Source organism: Schizophyllum commune (genome assembly GCF_000143185.2).
Source record: "Schizophyllum commune H4-8 unplaced genomic scaffold SCHCOscaffold_4, whole genome shotgun sequence".
Taxonomy (NCBI): Eukaryota; Fungi; Basidiomycota; class Agaricomycetes; order Agaricales; family Schizophyllaceae; genus Schizophyllum; species Schizophyllum commune.
The window spans coordinates 3302455-3322229 of NW_026089541.1; the positions used below are offsets into that span (position 1 = coordinate 3302455).

General features: G+C 56.2%; 5 protein-coding genes across 5 annotated transcripts; 3 read left to right on the forward strand and 2 right to left on the reverse strand.

Annotated features, from left to right (window-relative positions):
- Positions 1 to 415: 415 nt before the first annotated feature.
- SCHCODRAFT_02666094 (uncharacterized protein) lies at positions 416 to 1848 on the reverse strand (the record flags this gene model as incomplete). The annotated part of the gene is made up of 5 exons (XM_003033522.2): positions 416 to 1129; positions 1185 to 1265; positions 1315 to 1566; positions 1613 to 1744; positions 1798 to 1848. The coding sequence occupies 5 exons, from the start codon at positions 1846 to 1848 to the stop codon at positions 416 to 418; spliced, it is 1230 nt and encodes a 409-aa protein (XP_003033568.1).
- A 1485-nt stretch (positions 1849 to 3333) lies between these two features.
- On the forward strand, positions 3334 to 5202 carry SCHCODRAFT_02666095 (uncharacterized protein; the record flags this gene model as incomplete). The annotated part of the gene is made up of 3 exons (XM_003032952.2): positions 3334 to 4563; positions 4698 to 4770; positions 4826 to 5202. The coding sequence occupies 3 exons, from the start codon at positions 3334 to 3336 to the stop codon at positions 5200 to 5202; spliced, it is 1680 nt and encodes a 559-aa protein (XP_003032998.1).
- Positions 5203 to 7652: 2450 nt separating this feature from the next.
- On the forward strand, positions 7653 to 13561 carry SCHCODRAFT_01170138 (uncharacterized protein; the record flags this gene model as incomplete). Its single annotated transcript, XM_003032953.1, has 23 exons — positions 7653 to 7769; positions 8079 to 8234; positions 8268 to 8345; positions 8399 to 8467; positions 8593 to 8682; positions 8765 to 8791; positions 8825 to 8941; positions 9056 to 9076; positions 9140 to 9244; positions 9296 to 9400; positions 9454 to 9558; positions 9612 to 9707; positions 9759 to 10004; positions 10108 to 10160; positions 10345 to 10459; positions 10614 to 10838; positions 10881 to 12416; positions 12461 to 12601; positions 12651 to 12704; positions 12983 to 12999; positions 13029 to 13347; positions 13410 to 13499; positions 13553 to 13561. 23 exons carry the CDS (start codon positions 7653 to 7655, stop codon positions 13559 to 13561), a joined length of 3891 nt encoding a protein of 1296 aa, XP_003032999.1.
- A 1504-nt stretch (positions 13562 to 15065) lies between these two features.
- On the reverse strand, positions 15066 to 16565 carry SCHCODRAFT_02699649 (WD40 repeat-like protein; the record flags this gene model as incomplete). Its single annotated transcript, XM_003033523.1, has 7 exons — positions 15066 to 15095; positions 15143 to 15391; positions 15443 to 15716; positions 15766 to 15828; positions 15879 to 16150; positions 16207 to 16403; positions 16460 to 16565. 7 exons carry the CDS (start codon positions 16563 to 16565, stop codon positions 15066 to 15068), a joined length of 1191 nt encoding a protein of 396 aa, XP_003033569.1.
- A 1757-nt stretch (positions 16566 to 18322) lies between these two features.
- On the forward strand, positions 18323 to 19327 carry SCHCODRAFT_02495671 (uncharacterized protein; the record flags this gene model as incomplete). The annotated part of the gene is made up of 2 exons (XM_050343026.1): positions 18323 to 18761; positions 18864 to 19327. 2 exons carry the CDS (start codon positions 18323 to 18325, stop codon positions 19325 to 19327), a joined length of 903 nt encoding a protein of 300 aa, XP_050201380.1.
- Between the last annotated feature and the right edge of the window lie 448 nt (positions 19328 to 19775).

Here is a 19775-nt window from a genome sequence, read left to right on the forward strand (position 1 = left end):
AAGTGATGGTGCGGAGGGGCGTCTGCTCTGTTCTATGGGGTCTTCGCCGCGTCACACGCCCTCACTTTCAACATGCGCCAGCCATGCCGAGCTGCTCTACTCCATCTATCCGTCGCACAAGCCACTTCTGCGCAATATCAAGCGCTTGAATTTTGTCTTAAATGCTAAGTTGTCTTTGCACGCCTGTTATATGCCACGTAGACAATGGGAAGGACCATAATTTCTCCTGAGCTTGCTCTGTGAGGCGGGGTGGCGGAGATTTTCAAGAGTTGCTAAACGCAGAGGAAATCTCGTTAGCGTTCTTACGCTTGGACGTTGTATCTCGCGACTTTGTTCACAGTAACAGGCCATCTACGCCATAATGTACGATGCTCAACAAGGTAGTATACCTGGTCACAATACATCATACTAATGCTCAAGTCATCACAACACTCCTTCGCTTCCTAGATTGAGGATCGAACACTCGACCATCTGGGTAGCGCCCAATGAGGCACTCAAGCTCCTGAATTTTTTCTGGCTTATTCTTGAGGAGGCTGAACGGCTGCGTGTCTGCGCACAACTGCCAGCGCCATAGTTTCAGCTGATCGTGCAGGTCATTTTTTGACATATCCTTGAGCGCGGCGACGTCGAGCACAAGGCTCGAAGGTATGGGTCGATCATTCGGCGCATCTCGAACAGCGGAGCGGTCCGCGACGTGCGACTCGGTCTGTGTCGTGCCTTCGTCGGGCGACGCCTCAGCTCCGGAATGCCGCGCACTTGGACTATCCGTGCTCGCTTGTATTCCAGAGGGAGGGGAATCCCGATCGAGTGGGGTCTCCGACGAACTTGCTACGGCTTGTTTTGCCACCGAAGAAGCAGCGGTTGTCGTCAGGTCACCACCGGGAATGCCCTCGGCCAGGGGAGACTGCTGCAGGCGAGAGTTCGATGATGCGACGGTGGCAGCGGACGTGGCCACATCACCACCGGGAACAGCCTCGGAGGGCGACGCTTGTACGGCGCGAGAGGTCAACGATCTGTTGTCGGAGGTGGCCGTAACCAGGTCATCACGGGAGATGCTCTCTGGGAGGGGAGCCTGTAGAAGGCGGGCGTTCGACGGTACGTTGACGGCGGCACCGGCTAAGGCTGCTTTCTAGGGGGTATGCGTCTCACTTTAATGAAAACACGCAGGGGAATGCGCAGCTCACCCGCAGCAGACTCGTGTCTCTCGTGAGATTCACGATGATTTCACCACGCCTTCGCACCTCGGCCTCAGCCAGATTCAATTTCTTCACAGCAGGTCAATGTCGATTTGACACGCCCGCGTGAATTACGTACCTGCATTAAGTCGACCTTGATAGTCGTCAGTGTGCGCTCAAATATGTCGTGCATTCGACTCGCCTCCATGCTACGTATAGCATCCTTCTTCGCTGGCTCCAAGGGCGCGACGGCGTTATTCACTTCAGGTGCGGTCTTCAGCTTCTCGATTGTTCTCTGTAAAAGGATTATCTGCCGGTCCTTTTCCATACTCTCTCGATAGAGCCTGGCATAATCTTCATGGACTTTGGTCAAGTTGGCATCATCGTTGGCCTGACCAGGATCAGATACCTCAAGGAATGAGAGAGATATTGCTTACCATCAGCTCATCGAGCTCTTTCTCGCGCTGTTCCACCTGCTCCCGCAGCCTCACCACGGTCGCGCGCAGCCCGCTAAGCTCCTGCTCGCAGTGATGATTGTGCTCGGTCCGGGCTACGAGTCTGACCTTCTGCTATGCCAATTAGTGATGATGGAGTAGTTGAGGACCGCTGACAGAGGGTTCACCTGGGAGCGGTCATCACCGTCGCTCGATATGCTTGAGGCCCTCCGGTGCATAGTCCCCAGAGGCGAGCTGAAGAAGCAGAGGGGGCAATCAGGAGTGTCTAGGCTGAAGCCACGGTGCAGGTTGGTTTTTATGTCGAGCGAAGAATGGCGGTGGCCCACTGGCTGGACCACCATCACATACAACCCCGATTGATGTCAGGCCACGCAAAGATGGGCCAGGCCTCATCATGAGCGGGTAGCTGGACCGTCGGAAGACGCCAGCGCAGGTATCGAATAAGAGGACAAGGCGAATAGAGCGAAGGGCTTGCGACCAGACCGCCCGAATCGACCTATGAGTCACACATACGGCCTGTGTCATACATAAAACGTGGTTCGTGGGTACGCATAATAGCTTGGACAGGAAACTGGATTGTCTGTCGCCTGGTCCTTGTCAAATTGACCGTCGGTCATTAAAGCGACGCAGTCACCGTCGTCGCGGTCCGGGTGATGACGTATAGGGGCAACCGACTTTCCAAATAAAGATGTACGTCCGCCAGAATCGGCCAGATCGATCCTGAAAGGGGGAGGTGGGGACATTTCTGTCGCATGAATTTTGGTCGATCTCTAGCGCTTCCGGGTGCACGAGGATTGTACCTTCCCTCAAGGCTCATTTTCCGTCGCACTATTGCGACGACCCCACGGTTCCTTCAACTTCCTTGTGACGCGGACCCGACGGCCCAAACACGTTTTTCGTCAGATTGGGCGCGGGCAAAAGCCCATGGCCAGGCCAGGACAGATAGAAAATCAGCCGAACGCCGGCATGATTACATAAAGGGCGTACGCTCGTACGGCTGTCCAGATGTCGAAGGTGGCCGATCGAGCCAAACAACGATCGGAAACCTTCCTTCGTCGATAAACAAACGTCCGGCCCGGACCTTGCCGGACTCACAAGCTCGGGCGACAGAGCCTCGCCGACGGTACACTGCGAGGCGACTCCAGCCTCACCAACAGCCGAATGCCGCCATCGGCCAAGGCCGAAGAAGCCCACAAGCGTAGCGAGGAAAAGGGTGAAGGAGGATGGAGCGAGAAAGGGAGGGGCTGCCCCTTCGTCGATGAGCGCGTTCATCAAGAGGCGACGCGCTCAGCTGCCCCGCGATCGAACTGACATCTGTCGTCGCGTGGCGACGCGGACCGGCGTTTGCCCTTAGCTTGCCTATCACCGCTCGTGCCTCGTGCTAGCGCGACTCACATCAAACACTGTGCGCAGAGCGCGACCAATTTGGATTTCTGCCCTATACCAGCACAGCTCTAACCATCATTTCGCAATGCATATATACTCATCGACTTCAATGGAACTATCCTTCTACACTCGCTTCCTGGTGCCCCTCCACTGCATGAAGGAGTCGGGAGCCTGAAGCGATGCCGATCACATTTGGATTGTTCCAGGCACATAATGACGCAATAGTCGTGGTTGCAAGCTTCCCCGACTATAGCCTTTGTTCCCGCCGCCATTGACGACCCGCTCTCACCGCTAATCTTTGCTATCCCTTGCGTGCCATGTCCATATCTCCCTCTGTTGCGCTGGAAAGCGAGCTTGTACGGCTGTCCGGGCTCATGGTATCCAGAACGACCTCGCCGCGCGCGAAAGCTAGGCTTCGACATCGGATCGCCGAGCTTGCCACTCAACCTGGTCTTTTCCAGTTCCTTGAAAGGGATCCAGCAGAAATCAATGCGGCAGATTGGGTCCCAAACTCTCCTACTGTCTTGGCAGTCACGGCTTGCTTTCTGGCGATCACCGCCGTAACCACCAATCTCGACCCTTCCGAGCCGTCCGTGTCAGCCTTTGAGGTTACACAAGGCTACGAATGTGCCTTCGCATTTTGGCCGCGCGCTTTCGCTTGGATACCATACATGCATCCCGCCTACGGCACTCTTCCGTATCATCCAGTCCATCATGCACCCCTCATCAACGCTCTCCACACGATGTATTACTATGGAAGGTGTGCTGGGATCTTCCGGGAACGGGCTGCCACGTTGTTCGGATACATGGCCTCCTTATGGTGTTTCCTGGTCTTCCACCCGAAAGCTGACGCTCCCTGTGGCGAAGACACCCACCATCCCTCGGAAGTGCTGGCGTCTTGCGTCCTGGATATGCTACAGGCGAAACCTATGCCGCTGCCTGGATACCCAGAGATGTCAGTGCTCAGATCTGCGGTTAAGGCTGAGCTGGTTCTCGTGTTGCGACAGGATCCGCGTCGCATCTTCGCACAGCTTCTCCGCGTCACCTTCACACTTCTCACTCGCGCGTGCGCGACCGCGCCCCCCGACTTCGAAGCCGTCAAGATCCACATATCCGTAATCGTGCTGCTGGCAAGGGACGTGTTCACCCCGATGCGGCATTCCCGAAAGAGCGTCATGCTTGCCGTAGATCTTGTACGCTCAGCGCCTTCCTCTGAAGTCATGGAAGTCGTATGCGACCTCGTCCTTGCTATCTGGAGCGCAGAACCTGAGGACCGCACCTTGCGGTGGGCTTTGCAGTGCGGTATCATGCACGCCCTAAAGCGCGATGGTGCTGTCGGAATGGCGAAGCAGGCACGCGCGGAAGCCTTACAGTACATCTTCCAACGCACCACGTCTCGTCGTGTGCTGAGGGTGCTTCAACAGCTTGGGGAAGCAGCGGACTTAGCAGCATACGAGGCATTCATTCATGGGGTCGAAGGGACGATACGACGCCGCACAGAACTACTACGCAAGACGTGCATTCAATCCCGGTGCGCGATGAAGTCGGTAAGGACAGGTTGACTCCGGCCGCGTAGCGTAGCTGACACGCTTTTGAGTGTGCCACGAACCATGCGGCCCCTTCGACGCGTTTGTATCGTTGCCCTTGCGAGAACGTGGCGTATTGCTCCAAAACTTGCCAGAGGATGGATTGGAAGGAGCATAAGCTCTTCTGCCTGTGGCGCTGGTCTGGCCTTCTCGTCGATGATCATATTGGTGAGCGCGTTTCGGAGAACGGATCTTGTCCTAAGTGGCTAACTCAGCATACTAGTTTGTGGCAAATCAGCTGCCGACGTCGGTTTTGTGTTACTCCAAACCATGGACTACATCTCGTCGCAGAACGGTCACAGCCTGCTCCGGGAGCTGGCTTACACGGCTGAAGAGCATGCAGATCAAGGTGGCGAACTGTTGGTCAAAGTTTTCTTGGACCGTAGTCCGCCTGAACATGTGGTGGTCCGAAAGCGCGTTCTGGGCACCTCCAAAGAGACCGTATTGGACCTGAGAGTGAGCGCATTCCTTCGCGTACACAGGACGATAACCTGGCAGCCGTACTCGCTCCAGCAGTTCGTCGCTGCGATACAAGCTGTTAGCACTTATAGGATGACAACCGATATTGACGAATACCGAAGCAAAGTAGATGAATTGTAGCTACGGCATCGACGGCATCGAAAGTACTGTAGCTAGTATATTCAAGATTAACGTCAAATGTATCACAAGCCCGTCGGTTTCACGCTCAAGTCGGCGTCGCCTGCAAGTTCGAGGAAAACCGAAGTGCCACGTCTCCACCATTGTCTGATCTCGATCGCGTCTCTCTACGGCATTGACAGCGCAAGCCGTCGTCTGTCAGATACGCACCCACTCTCGACTGCCCTGCCGAAGGACACCCTTCATACTCTACCAGGTGCGCGGCCCACTGCCTCTCCGCCCAGGTACGCGTGTTAGGCCAATACACTGTAGTAGAAGAACATACGTTGCCGAAAGATTATCCCAGAGGCTAGCCAATAAGCATAGCCAGGCGAGGTGAGACCGGAGGTGGACCGATTTGGAGAGTAACGTAGCAGATAAGTTGGTCAGCATGGCGGGGAGAGTATCGAAAGACGTTTTGGGCAGTGATATGCAAAATGTTGAAGAGGCAGACGAATTGAAGTTCATTCATTCAGTTACATACAAGCGCCACGACAGATAGAAATTTGAACAGCAACCGTGTAAGTGCATCGATACTAGTCCTGAACATGTGTTGAGTAGCTCTCCGATGACATGGATCTAGTGGTGGGCCGCAAGCAAATGGCCAAAACCACACATGGTATGCCATCGCGTCGATGACAAGGTGGGGGTCCTATAGGTATGTGACATGCCCTGAGACGGTGTCTGACACTTGCCTGAGTACAATTACATCCTGAGGCCTGCTTTTATAAGAAAATACGAGGGCCAAAGGTCGAGGACGAACGTACTGAAGACGATGTTTGCTGGCCAGCGATACGTGACACGATGTCACGGACGTCACATCAAGCGGCGCCAGCAAGCATCCACGGCTTTCGACGCCGCGCTGTCCCGGTGGTTGAGCATACATGGACGCGGCTGAGCAATATGGACTACTAACTGAGATGGCGGCACTCACCGAACCATCTGGTCGTGATCGTCGTGACCCGATCCGACTCCGCATCGCAGAGTCGCGTCAGTCGAGCCGCCAGCCCCTGGACCGGACGCGCCAGCCGACAGTCCGAAATGTCAATGGGCCAGCACCCACAATTTGGGGTCTTCATCAGGGGCTTCGACATGTCGTCTCCCGAGCTTTGACTTGATCGCGCTGAAAATGCACTGACGTGACGCGCGAGATCGTCCGATTATCCCAGTGTACCTCGCCGTGATCCTCCGTATCAGCTTGTCTGAGAGACTGAGCATACTAGCATGAGCGAGAGTTGACGAGGAGCATCGGGGAGAGGGGGAGGACTGTGAGACGATCCTTCGTGCGTATGGCTCCATGGATCTGGGTGATCCTGAGTAAGATGGGATTCGGTTCAGTGAAACAATAGCTTACCCTGAAGCAGCTCGCCTGATAGGAGATTCAAACAGTCAAGCAGACGGAATACCGGGCAGCTAAACTTCCGCAATTTATGGGTGATGAGTGTGAAGCGCTCCCGATCTTCATGTGGACACGTCAGTGTTGGCTTCTCCCATGCACATTACGAGTACGCACCACATCCCCTCACGAACCTATCCCCAAGAATGCTGACTGTGGCGGCAGCAGTCTGCCAGCCGAACAAGACGTCAGCCTTGCTGAACGACTAGCTTGCCTGCGAATCGGCCGCGGAGACTATGGTTGGATCGCCACTGTAAGGCGGTCGCGCGATGAATCGAACTAGCTGGCACTGCCGTTCCAGCTCAGAGACTTGTGATGAGAGCGGGAAGGGAGGACTGAAGGCTTCGATCGCCCACCCCACGAGGATGTATCCTCGTTTGGAAAGTCGATCGCCGCATTTGTTGGCACGTACTGTCAAAGACCACCATGATGAAAGAGCACGCCCAGGCTCCCCGCTGCTTTGTTCTCTGCGAGCCTCCGTGACGGTGACAGGATGAGCGTACTTCTTTGCCGCCCATCTCTCCCTTTCCTCCCCAGCTGCGCAGCTACACTGACATTCGGGCTTTTCTGAGTTTCTTCGCGAACCGCGCCCTGTTCATGCAGGGAGCTATCCTGCGTGATGCATACTAACCGCCGTACTTCTACCAAGCGTGCAGTCGTAGAGAATGAATCATCGTCGGTAAGTGACTGTCGAACTTTGAGTACCCGCCATTCACGGATATCTCCAGACTGAGGTAACTCCTACCACCAAAGTTCGAATTGTTGCTTCAGAGAGGGATGCAACCTTGGAGCAAAGGCTCACCGAGGTCACAAGGGAGCATGACTCGCTTGCGTCGCAATTTCGGGAGGTTCAAGATCTCGCTCAAGCCCGTGGAGACTTGATCTCTCAACTTCAAGTTGCTCTCAAAGCGAGTGTACGCCGGTTGACTTTTCTTCACTGTTACTCATCTCACCCGAGCGTTCAGAATACCCTCGAACAAAACCTCGTCAGTCTTCGTCCTAGCTTTCACGCTGTGCGATGGCCCTCACACTTGTACTTTGTCAGCTGGACCAAGCTTCCCCCGGGGCCTTGACTCATGAAGGCAACAACGACGCAGAAGGTTCACTGATACAAGTAGAGCTTGCGGATGAGCAGGTACGTGGCGTCTTTGTCTGGCACCGTGTCAGCTACTCATTGTACTCAGGTCAAGCACAAAGCAGTAGAGAATAGCCTGCTGCATTCCATCCGACTACTAGCTGATGCGCGGCGTGAACTCATTCGAGAGAACGATCAGCTCAAGGCCCGTCCTTCGCTCGATATAGAGATTTACAGCTGATCTGGATATAGGGTGCATTGCAAAGCTCACGTTCGCATTCAAGTACCGACAGTAGACAGTCGTCGAAGATGGTGGTCGGCATTTAGCCTCGGTGGCAGGTGCATGTATTGACCTTGTCCACTTCCTAGGACCAGCGTCATCTCGAGGCCAGATTACAGGAAGCAAAGGTGCAGGAGACGAAACTCCAACGGACCATTTCTTCGATCCAAAAGGACAATCGCGCGCTCAAGAAGAAGTACGACAAGTCGCAAACAAGCCTTGAGTGCGCGGAGAGGGAGTGCAAGGTATCTCGTATGTCACCTGAGTCGCTACATTAGTGTCACAAATGGCAGGAGCTCAAGACGTACGTGCACCAGCAACAAGCCGCTCGTAATAAAGAATCCTTTCTGTACTTGGTAAGTGGCTCCCCTGATCTCGCGCCCTTGACTTCATAATGCAACTCACGTAGATGGAGGTGCGAAGGAAACTTCTGACGATAGCGCATTTCGCACGCGTCATGCCTCTGCAGACGTCGCCTGTGAGTCTACCGAGCACTATCGTTGACCCTTTCTCATACAAAATGTAGCCCGATAGCAGCACGAAAGCGCAGGTTGGCTGATGTCCAATTGGCTGTACAAGCGACGGACGCTCATACGCCTTCAGGATAGCATCAATTATCTTTTAACGGCCGTGGCAGAATGCTTTTCTGCTCAAGCAAAGGCAAATGCGACGAACCCCGACGAAGGCGACAATGTGAGGCGTCGTATCTGTTGAGTGGCCCTGATTCATCCGACTTACCGGTCGCAACACCAAGCTATGCGATAGATTCGACAAGATGAAGATTCCCGACGAAGTGAGCAAGGTGCGCCTCAAACGCTCTCTACCTCTACCGAAGGCTGAAGGGAGTTGGTTGGATCAGGGGGATCGGTATACGGAGGTGGAACGCGCGTCCGGGGCCTGTCTAGAGGCGAAAACAGGACAGGAATACGGGACCCTCCTCGCAGAATTGCAGGTTGGTCCGAGAATACCACCCGGCAAACGACTGTCTTACCGAAAACAGATCGAGAGCGCGACCCTGCAGAGGCGCTTAGACGAGAGAAACAACGCTTTTCAACAACTCGCACAGGCTTATGAAGACGCACTCTCTGTAAGTGAGATCTTGCGTCAATGACCGCTCAGCAGTATTGACTACAAATACCCACACACGCAGGAAAAGACGGAGTTAGCGCAGCTTGCGGCAATGATGCGAGAGGAATTAGAGCGGCAGGTAGCGTCGAGGGAGAATGCAGCGGTGGAATACCAGCAACAGAATGAGGTGAGCGCGTCGATATGATCCAACACCGGACTCACATACAGCGTTTCAAAGGCTCTAGAAGCACATGCAGCGGAGCTGCTTCGGTCGAAAATAGGACTTGACGCATCCGTCGCTGGTCTGCAAAACATTGTGGCCGATCGCGAAAGAAAGGTCGAGGTAAGTATACTAAACCGGCACAATGGTTTGTTGTTGATATAAGCACGCTGTAGCTCGCCGAAGGGCGGGCGACTGAGCTTGCAGAACAGAATGCCCTCCTTGCGAATGACGTTGATATGCTCCGGCGCGACGTTACCTCCAGTCGGCTGGAAACAGAGGTGCGATACTTCTTGGCTGTGTTTGAAGGTGAACGCGCCTCTGACGTTTTTAGGCTGCCGTGAGCAAATGTTCCGTCCTTCAAGCACAGCTTCGAGCTTTGGTGGATGGACGTGGGAGCGAGATGGTACTATATGAGAGTACATCAAGTGTAAGTCACTCCTGAATCTCGCAGTCCATAGTCTAACCAACTTCGTTCCAGGCGAGGAAACACGAGCCCGACGAGTCTGACAAGTCAGAGCTCGGTCATTGGACACTTGAGCGCAGCATCGAAATGAGTGGATCAAAGGCGCAGGCCGGCGGTGCACCCACTGTGCAGTCTGTCGTGTCATCTACCGCAGGGGACTACATTCACTCAAACCCTTCGCGATCGCTGTCGGATCCGGACCTATGGTATATGATTGGTGCCCTGCAGCGCAGTCTCCTTGAGCGCGAAAAAGAGCTTCAGGTGAGCCCGAAGACGTAGGTCCACGTCGATTGGCTGACGAGGAGTACCCAGCGTGCTGAAAAAAGACTACGCGACTCTGAGCATCTCAGAATCGATTTTATAGCTCACCAGGAGCCAACGCAAGGTCAATTGGCTGCAAATTCGGTACCAAGCGAGGTACGAGACATGGTTGTACGCCTTATTGCCTCTGACGATCACGATCACGACGTAGATCACCTCAGAAGCTGAGATGGGGGCTCCACGAACGTCGCAAGCGGCAACGTCTCTGAAGATCTGAACGCTAGCTGATGAGCGCATGCTCGAGGTAGGCGAGACATCCTTTGAGCAATGCAGTCATCAGTAATGTCGTGCAGATATCCGACGGGAACGCTGCACAAGGGCACCAGGGTGGCGGCCTTGCACAAACGGCTGACTTGTTGCAGCGGAACCTCGCTGCCGACGAAGGAGGCACAAATGTGCGAATCAGGCTTGCAGTGTCGTTCTTCATTCTGACAGATACTGCTAGGCAATCCGAGACCGGCAGCCTGCTGTTGACACTTACAAGCAAAGCTCTAAGGTGACCTTCGTCATAGTGGATAACGGCGTTGGTCACTGATAATTGCGGTGCAGACACCTGAATCCTGGGTAACGATACCGAGCATCGAGATACAGTCACGGCTCGAGAGGGAGACCAACGCGCTGCAGACGGCCGAAGCACGGGTGTCGACCCTCGAGAAGGCGAACGCCGAACTGCAGGCGCAGATCGAGGAAGAGACTGGCACGCTGCAGGCGAAGAGAGAGGAGGAGACCAGCGCGCTGCGGGAGAGGCTGGAGGAAGAGACTAACGTGCTGCAGGTGAGGCTGGAGGAGGAAAGCAACGCACTGCATGACGCCCAGGCCCGGGCGTCAGCCCTCGAGACGGCAAACGCTGAGCTGCAAGCGCGGATCGAGGAAGAGACTGGTGCGCTGCAGAAGACCGAGGCACGGGCATCGGCGCTGGAGAAGGCGAACGCCGAACTGCAGGCCCTTCTCGAGGAAGAGACCAGCGCGCTGCAGGCGAAGAGAGAGGAGGAAACCAATGCACTGCATGACGTCCAAGCACAGGCGTCGGCCCTCGAGAAGGCGAACGCCGAGCTGCAGGCACAGTTCGAGGAAGAGACTGCCGCGCTGCAGGCGAGGCTGGAAGAGGAAACCGACGCACTGCATGCCGCCCAAGCACGGGCGTCAGCCCTCGAGACGGCGAACGCTGAGCTGCAAGCGCGGATCGACGAAGAGACCGGTGCGCTGCGGAAGGTCGAGGCCCGGGCGTCAGCCCTCGAGACGGCGAACGCTGAGCTGCAAACGCGGATCGACGAAGAGACCGGTGCGCTGCGGAAGGTCGAGGCCCGGGCGTCAGCCCTCGAGACGGCGAACGCTGAGCTGCAAACGCGGATCGACGAAGAGACCGGTGCGCTGCGGAAGGTCGAGGCCCGGGCATCAGCCCTCGAGACGGCGAACGCTGAGCTGCAAGCGCGGATCGAGGAAGAGACTGGTGCGCTGCAGAAGACCGAGGCACGGGCATCGGCGCTGGAGAAGGCGAACGCCGAACTGCAGGCCCTTCTCGAGGAAGAGACCAGCGCGCTGCAGGCGAAGAGAGAGGAGGAAACCAATGCACTGCATGACGTCCAAGCACAGGCGTCGGCCCTCGAGAAGGCGAACGCCGAGCTGCAGGCACAGTTCGAGGAAGAGACTGCCGCGCTGCAGGCGAGGCTGGAAGAGGAAACCGACGCACTGCATGCCGCCCAAGCACGGGCGTCAGCCCTCGAGACGGCGAACGCTGAGCTGCAAGCGCGGATCGACGAAGAGACCGGTGCGCTGCGGAAGGTCGAGGCACGGGCATCGGCGCTGGAGAAGGCGAACGCCGAACTGAAGACGCTTCTCGAGGAAAAGACTAACGTGCTCCAGGCGAAGCGCGGGGCGCTGCATGACGCACAAGCACGGGCGTCAGCCCTCGAGGAGGCAAACGTCGAGCTGCAAATGCGGGTCGACGGAATTAGGGCGCTGCAGGCGAAGCGCGAGGAAGAGATCAGCGCGCTGCAGGCGAGGCTCGAGGAGGAGACCAGCGTGCTGCAGAAGGTCAAGGCGCGGGCATCGGCGCTGGAGAAGGCGAATGCCGAACTGCAGACCCTGCTCGAGGATGAGACCAACGCGCTGCAGGCAAAGCGCGAGGAGGGGACCAGCGCACTGCGGATGGTCGAAGCACAGGTGTCGGCCCTCGACAAGGTGAACGCTGAGCGGCAGGCGCGGATCGGCGGGCTGCAAGCGAAGCGCAAGGAGGAGGCAGGCGCGCTACGGAAGGTTGAGGCATTGGCTTTCGAGATGACGAACCTCGAAGTGCCGGCGAGGCTGAAGAAGAATTCTGGCACGTTTCCAGAGCAACAGCGGGATAGTAACGTTCGTCGCCCTTCCTTTGTCTCGTCTTAGATTGACCTGTGCAGCCTCAGCGCTCTGAGACTGTTACGCGTGTCCTTGCTCTGCAACAAGTGGGCCATGCGAAGGCAAGCGAGACTTCCAGCGCTCGCGCTGTCCAGCACGAGCAAGGAACCACAGTCGTCAAACAGGAGCATGATTTGTCATCTGTGAGCTATCTCGCCAGTACCTGCCTTTCTGCTGATCAGCTATGTACAGGACGTGCTGAGTCGACAGCCTGATTCAGTACGGGAACTGGAAGATCGACTAGGTGTAAGTGGTTGTCGTCTATGAAGGAGCATGCACTCATCACGTCGCCAGTCATTGAGAGTTAGCTCTCGAAGCTCGCAAGCGCTGCAATCCGGTCGTCCCCCGAAATCTTCCACCAGCTATGCACTCGCTAGCAGCCGCGTATCCAGACCGATATCTGCCTCGACGCAAGTCAAAATGGAGGGCCTTTCACCGCCAGCATCAAGCCTTGTGAGCGGATATATTCCGGGTGTAAGCATTTCTAAAGCAGAAAATACAGGAGATCTATCCGAGCAACACAGGCCGCGGAGCAGCCCTAGTAAGTCTTACATTGATCGCGACTCGAAGCCGGGCTGATGCCATGGGACGCCAGAAGCGAAGCGACGGGCTTGCATATACATCACGCTCGTGCGAGCCTACAAAGGACGTCGAAGCAGATGCCAAAGCCCTGCGCGCAGAGCGGCAAGCCCTTGAGATCGAAAATGTCCGCTTGAGGAAGCAACTTCAGAAGGAGCCGACTGTGGAAAAGTCGTGCCCCCAATCATCCTCGATGCTCACATCTGCTCCATCGACAAGGAATTTGGCAGGGCGCATGCAACCGCGTATTCATGAGCCAGTCACCGGTCAACTGCGCACCAATGAACCGGATAGGCGACCGTCAAGTCTGGTGAGTGCCCTTCGGAATGCGTAGAATGAGCCAACTCTTGAGGCTTACTCCACGAACGCCAGCGACGGCAGAATTCCTTCGTCAGCACTCGCGAATCGCTTTCAAGTGTAGACATCTTGGCAGAATTGCAAGCGTCCAAGACCCAGATTCGAGTGAGTCCCGTTGGTCAGCCTATAACTGAGGTACCACTTATCATGAGATGCAGAGGAGATGATCTGTCGTAATGTGCATCGAAAGAGTGCAAGGGATATGGAAACCCTCTATCTCAGACGGCTTCGTGTGCCCTCAGTTCAGGAATTCATGTATCCATCCACCCGTACGTTTTGTATCACCGCAATGAAGGCTTTGCTGCGACAACTGCGCAAGAGGTTCATCGACTACACTTGCTCCGTGTGGTTTCCTCCTTCCTCTCCTCCTCTTCATCGTCGTCTTCGATGACCTCTTTCCGCCCTACCTAGCCGTCCACTGCAACACCCTCTATCCCCTCATTCTTGCTCATGTAGTTCTGCAAGTTTCTCTGCCCGACCCACCTTGCATGAGATAGCCAGGGAGATTATCGGTGTGAGGTCGCGGGGGCGCAGGCGGAATTGTGGTACAGTGGCGGCTGAGGTCGTTTTCAGAACGTGGGCCAGGGTTCAGTACGTTCAGTCCGCGTCCTGCTCCACCGGCCTATCCCTCTTTATCACACCGCGCCCCTAGCGATTGGCAGCTTTGACCTCCCTGACTTGATGCACTCTTCTACCGTCTTGGTCTCATCTCCTCCACACATCGTAGCTAACACGTCGAAGGAACCCTGCGAGCGCCTACATGCGGGTTGAGCTCGCGAACAGCAATGGGGGTGAGCGCTTATTCGCGCACTCCCTGTCTCCGGCTGTAGTAGGGACGTAGGAGAACGGCGCATCGGTATTTTTCCCCTTCCGTCTTCGCTGGCTAAGTGTCGGGAGTAGAGGGTGGTGATTACAGGGGTCAATGATGAGGGATGGTGTGCGGAAGCGCGGTCCCTCCGCATGTTTCTGAGCTGAGGTGTCGGCGACGTGGAATTCGGAAGCAAGCGAGGCCGCGAGGACGCAGGAAGAACATCCGGGAGGGAGGAAAGTCACTCGGACGACACCAAGTCAAAGGGGACGCCGTGGGCAGATAGAGGTACATTGTCGCGGGTGATATAATCTGATACTAGGTAGGCGAGGCCAGCGCATACGCTGAAACGGGCCTTACGAGGACGCTGATAATCAGTACGTCCTCGTAACGCCCGCTAGCCCACGAATCATGCGCACGGTACCTATGCCCTCCGTCGTTCTACCAGCGTGTGCGACCTTCGAGGCGGCGCTGCGCGTGTCTTACCGCTTCCACCTTCGCCGTGATGAGACAAGAAAGGGTAGGCTATCTTGTCCTCTGTACTCGGTGCTGCCTAAGAAGATCAGGATGCCTTTACAAGTGTGCGAGAGCTTCCTAGTTTTTTTTTCGTCCTTCCTGGATCGTGAGCCGGCGCGTCAGGCAGCGGTGTGATACAGGCCATATCGCCGTTCGGGTACATGAGCCGCGCGGAGTCGTGACACACCTTCGAAGATTCTAACAGTCGCAAGCATACTTAATTGCGGCTTTTCGCATACAATCGTTGGTATGTCGTCGGTATGAAAGGAGCTCTATATGCAATGCAATCCTACAGTTGAATCTCCAGGAGAGTGACTTCTGGTCCACCTCCGTTAATTATGAAGAGCCTACACCGACAGGGAGTTGCGCGTGTTGATCTACGACAAATTCAGTCATTTGTGAGACGGTCGCTGATCGCACTCACAGCAATGACGGCAACCGTGTTCTTGTAGCAAATAAACAGTAGAGCAAGCATAAGCGCCCAGTACATCGCTGGGATGATATAGCGCATCTTCGGCGTCGCGCCAGTTGTCGTAGCTGGCGGTGCAGAGGGGGCTTCCCGGTCAGTCGATTGTTCCACTCGAATCTTCTTGCTGTAGAGGACGACGTCTGCCGACTGCGACAGGCTGGTGCCAGCAAATGCGACATAGTGGAAGTCTGTCGTGGTGCACGTCTTTTGCCCATATCAGATGGGGTTAGCGCGCGGGAAAAACAAAGGACGCACCGCAACCTGCTGAACGAGTCCGCCTTTCGGATAGTCAAAGGCCTGCCGTATGCATCCTTGCGCAAGGTCATAAAGTAGAGCGCGGCCTTTGTCGCTGCCCGCTAGTAGGACCTTGCCCCCCTCGCCAATAGCTACAAAAATAGGGTAGTAGACATCTGGCATCTCGCTCACAATAGTCTTTATATGCTTGCGCTTCTTCAGTGCGAGGACCTCGAAGGAGGTGCCAGTGGAGGCCACAAGGATGGACTTGACAGTGTCGACATCGACCGACGCCCTGGGGGCCAATCAACTGACCGAAGAGCTGCAAATGGGGGCCGACTCACATGACCTTTGGACCATCATCTCTGACGCCAATCTTCCTCCCAGATTGACAATTCAGTCCCACTCTACGAGTGAATAAACATAGTGCACCGAAGGAAATAACGATTGTACGTACATCGTTCCTCCAACGTCAGAACAGGCAATGACGGCGTGGGATGCGACATCGAACTTGACAGTTCTAGGACGCATAGCCGGCTCAAGCTGAACCGAAAACTTGAGGCGCAGCTTGTCGGGTGCAGCGACGGACCAGACGGCCACCCTTCCATCGTCGGTGCCAATTGCGATGCGACCCCGCTCTTCGGCAGGTACATTGCGCTTGTACACATCGATGGACAGAACCTCGGTATCCGGTGCAGATTTACGGGCGCGCGCACGGTATTTGAAGACCTACAGGTGTACAATGAGCTTGTTTGGTGAGAAACATGTACACTGGGGTGACGCACCCCGTCGTCTGCGTTCCACTGCCACAACACGACATCCCCTCGCTGCGAGCCGAGTACTAGAACATCCAGTCCGGTTGACTCAAAGTACAGCCAGGCCGAGCGAGTATAGATATGTCTCGTCGTCGGTGTGGAGGGCGGTGCTGGAATGGCGACGCGCTGCTTCCGAATGACGTCCCACACGCACACACCCGAGTAACCTGATCAGCGGCAAGTTAAGTGGCGGAAATAGCAGATCTGGGGTCAAGGGACGTACCCGTCGCAGCGAGGAACCGCCCCGAAGCCGAGAAACTCAGAGACAGGACGGCGTCCTGATGACCGGGGAAGGAGGCAACTTCAGTGTACTCGGAATCGGAATCCATGGAGACGGAGACGGAGATGGAGGAAGATGAGGGGGGCTGCAAGATGGAAGGTATTTAAGGGGTGGGCCACTTTCGCAGGGACCCGTGGATAAAGGTGGCACTCGGGCGCTTGATGCGACGGGACTGGCATAAAGACACTACTTCGACCGGGATGGAAGACGCCATGACCAAGGGTTGTGCCGAGCGGCCGAAGCGCAATCGACCTGCCAAAGGGGGAAGGCCTCGAGGCGTCTGCGTTGCATGATCGGACCTGTGTTATTCGACCTGCTTGTGTCCGCCGCGACGCCATGATCCTTTGCTTTGAATCCAGCTTCCATGCGATAGACCATCTCAAGAGCTGGCTAGCGACAGTATGGCCCTTCTACGTGCCCTCTGCTACGAACAACAGGTCCCATTGAATACGGGCAATCGATTCCACTGCGCGGCCGGCCAGGTCACATCGCCATCGCAAGGTCATTATACTGCAACGCGACCACGCTTGGGTGGGCAGACGCTTGGTGCGTGCCCGAGCCACACCTGGTGCGCCCCCGAGTCGTGCGCAAGACGGTCACAGCATTGATCGGGTTCACTGGCCCTGTTCGAGCGCGGGCTCGTGCTCTCGCCGCGCGTCAGACCCTCTTTCCCAGGTAGTAGAAGATACCGCTCTGCTCATCTGCAGGCCTCAGGTACGCTATCGATCTACGCAGAACGAGGCGCTTACAACCGGGACCCCCAGGGCCGTCCTCGAGGAAGCGCCCTCCCCCCTTCTCTCCCCTTTTTCTCATTCCCTGATGCAAGTCTACCTGCCCCCTCCCAGCGTCCCTCGACCTCTTCAAACACTCCACTGGCAACTCCTTAGATGAGGGAGGGGCTGCTGAACAGACTCGAATATTGCCCTAGGACGGTGTCACGCGGTACGCTCGCACAGCTCTATGTCGGTGTCTTCACCCGGGAGACGATGCGGTGGAGCTCTACGATGTTGATGAAGACCCCAGGAATGTGCGTACTCGCTGCCTCACCTGCGGCTGTCGGCTGGTGCGCTCGAGACTGATGGCTCAATAGACACGACTTTGCGATGCGGAGTCGGATCGGGTCACGACGATCACGACCAGATGGTTCGGTGAGTGTCGCCATCTCGGTGAGTAGTCCATATTGCTTAGCCGCACTTATGTATGCTCAACATCCGGGACAGCGCGGCGTCGAAAGCTGGATGCTTGCTGGCGCCGCTTGATGTGACGTCCGTGACATCGTGTCACGTATCGCCGGCCAGCAAACATCGTCTTCAATACGTCCGTCCTCGACCCTTCGCCCTCCCGTTCCTGGACCATATCATGCTGGAGGGTGCGCTTGTACTCAGGCAAGTGTCAGACTCCGTCTCTGGGCATGTCGCATACCCATAAGCTCCCCTCACTCGCGATTATGTCAGTTCCCATTGTTCGCGAACGTGAGTCGCTTCATAGGTCAATCTATCAATACCTTGCTCCATCAGTCCCTTTGGCAAAGTCCAACATAGTCATTGAGAGTCTGAAAGCTTCACATAGCCGGCGCTTGCTAAGCTTGACAATGGTCCGGACCGCGCCCCTTTACGGGCATGACCCCACGCCAAAGGTCCTAATTCAATGCCACTGCACGATGCTCTGGTAGACCTTCGTGCGATTCTGCAAAGACCACCTTTGGTCTCGGCCAAAGGAGTCGATCATGGCGCTGGCTAGGAAAGGGGACTCTTACCCTTATATTACATCCGCGTCGGATCTGGTGGGGCGTCGAACCCTCCCAACATGCCGAACAGGTTCAAAGCTCCCAGCGTGTCCACCTTGACCGCTGAGAGCTCCCTCGACTCCGGCTCGTTCGTCCTCGGTATCCCAGGAGCGTACCCTCAGAGTTCCAATGGCGATCGCGCGTCGATGAACGGGACATCTGATGCCGTCGAATCGGATGCCGCTGACTTGCTCTTTAGCATGCGACGCGAGATGGATTCTTTGCGTCAGCAGCACGAAGCCACCGTTGCCTGGTATCAAGACCAACTCGCCGACGAGCAGCAGCGGACCGCAGCATACAAGAGGCTTCTTGAAGAAAAGAGCCTGAACGATCTTCGGAAGCTGCAGCAGTTACGAAACACGCTCCACGATGCACTGGCAGATCTTGCAGAAGTGCGCCATAGGCACTACACGCTCGCTGAACTCGTTGAACAGTCACAGCGCCGCGCGCACGATCACCGTCCTGGCCCTGGCGCCGCTCCTACCCCCGGTCCCGGCCCTGCCCGCGGCCCCGCTTCCACTCCTGGGCCCGCTCCTGATCCTGGGCCCACTCCTGCTCCAGGCCCCCCTCCTACTCCTGAGCCCGCTCCTTCTCCCGGCCCCGCCCCTACTCCCAGCTCCGGTCCTGCTCCTTCTTCCGGCCCCGCCCCTACTCCCGGCTCCGTCCCCGCGCGCGCTCTCAACCCTTTCGCCACCTACGAGGCGGAGTGGGGGAGGATCTGGAGGCGCATCGTCGCTCAGTCTTCCTACACACTGACGACCTTTCCGTGGCCCGTTTGTGGTTTCGTTGGGGCCGAAAGCATCACGGAGCAGAGCCTGCTGGAGTTCCTGCTGCACGTGAAGCGCCCCGGAGTCGCAGGCAGGAACGTCCCCACAGTTTGTCGTGCAGAAACTATCCGTTATCATCCGGACAAGTTCCGCGTCTTTGCCCTCACCTGCATCCGTGAAGGCGACCGCGGGATCGCAGCTGATGTGGCGGCAAAGATCTACAATCTGCTCACAGATGTCCTGGCCAGATGTCGCTGACAGTGTGTGCTCAAAGAATCATCGTTGTTGTCGAGTTGAAATCAGTCCTGATAGGGAGGATGAGCATACAAAATATTGTACTGTAGATGAATTCCAGGAATTAGGAGCACTTCCTGGAATCGCCCGTGTGCGGAATGGCTCCTTTCGTGTAGCGCTGCAGGTGTAGCCTCTATATGTACATAGGTAACGGCTGGGCAGGTAATCGTAACTCAGTCCGTGTCCATGCTCGTCAACTCGTTTCTGCCTGCTACTCTTTCACCGATGTTGCCTGCCTTGTTTATTTGGAAATCTGCCTACAGCAATATGTGGCGTTCTGAGCAAGCACGCGACCTCACGTAACGTGATGGGACATGTTTGCCGATCGCGGCCCCGCGCGTCGCCTCTCGACGACCATCGCCGCGTGCACATCGCGACGGTCAACACAACATCGATTTGCGGTGCGCGCTCT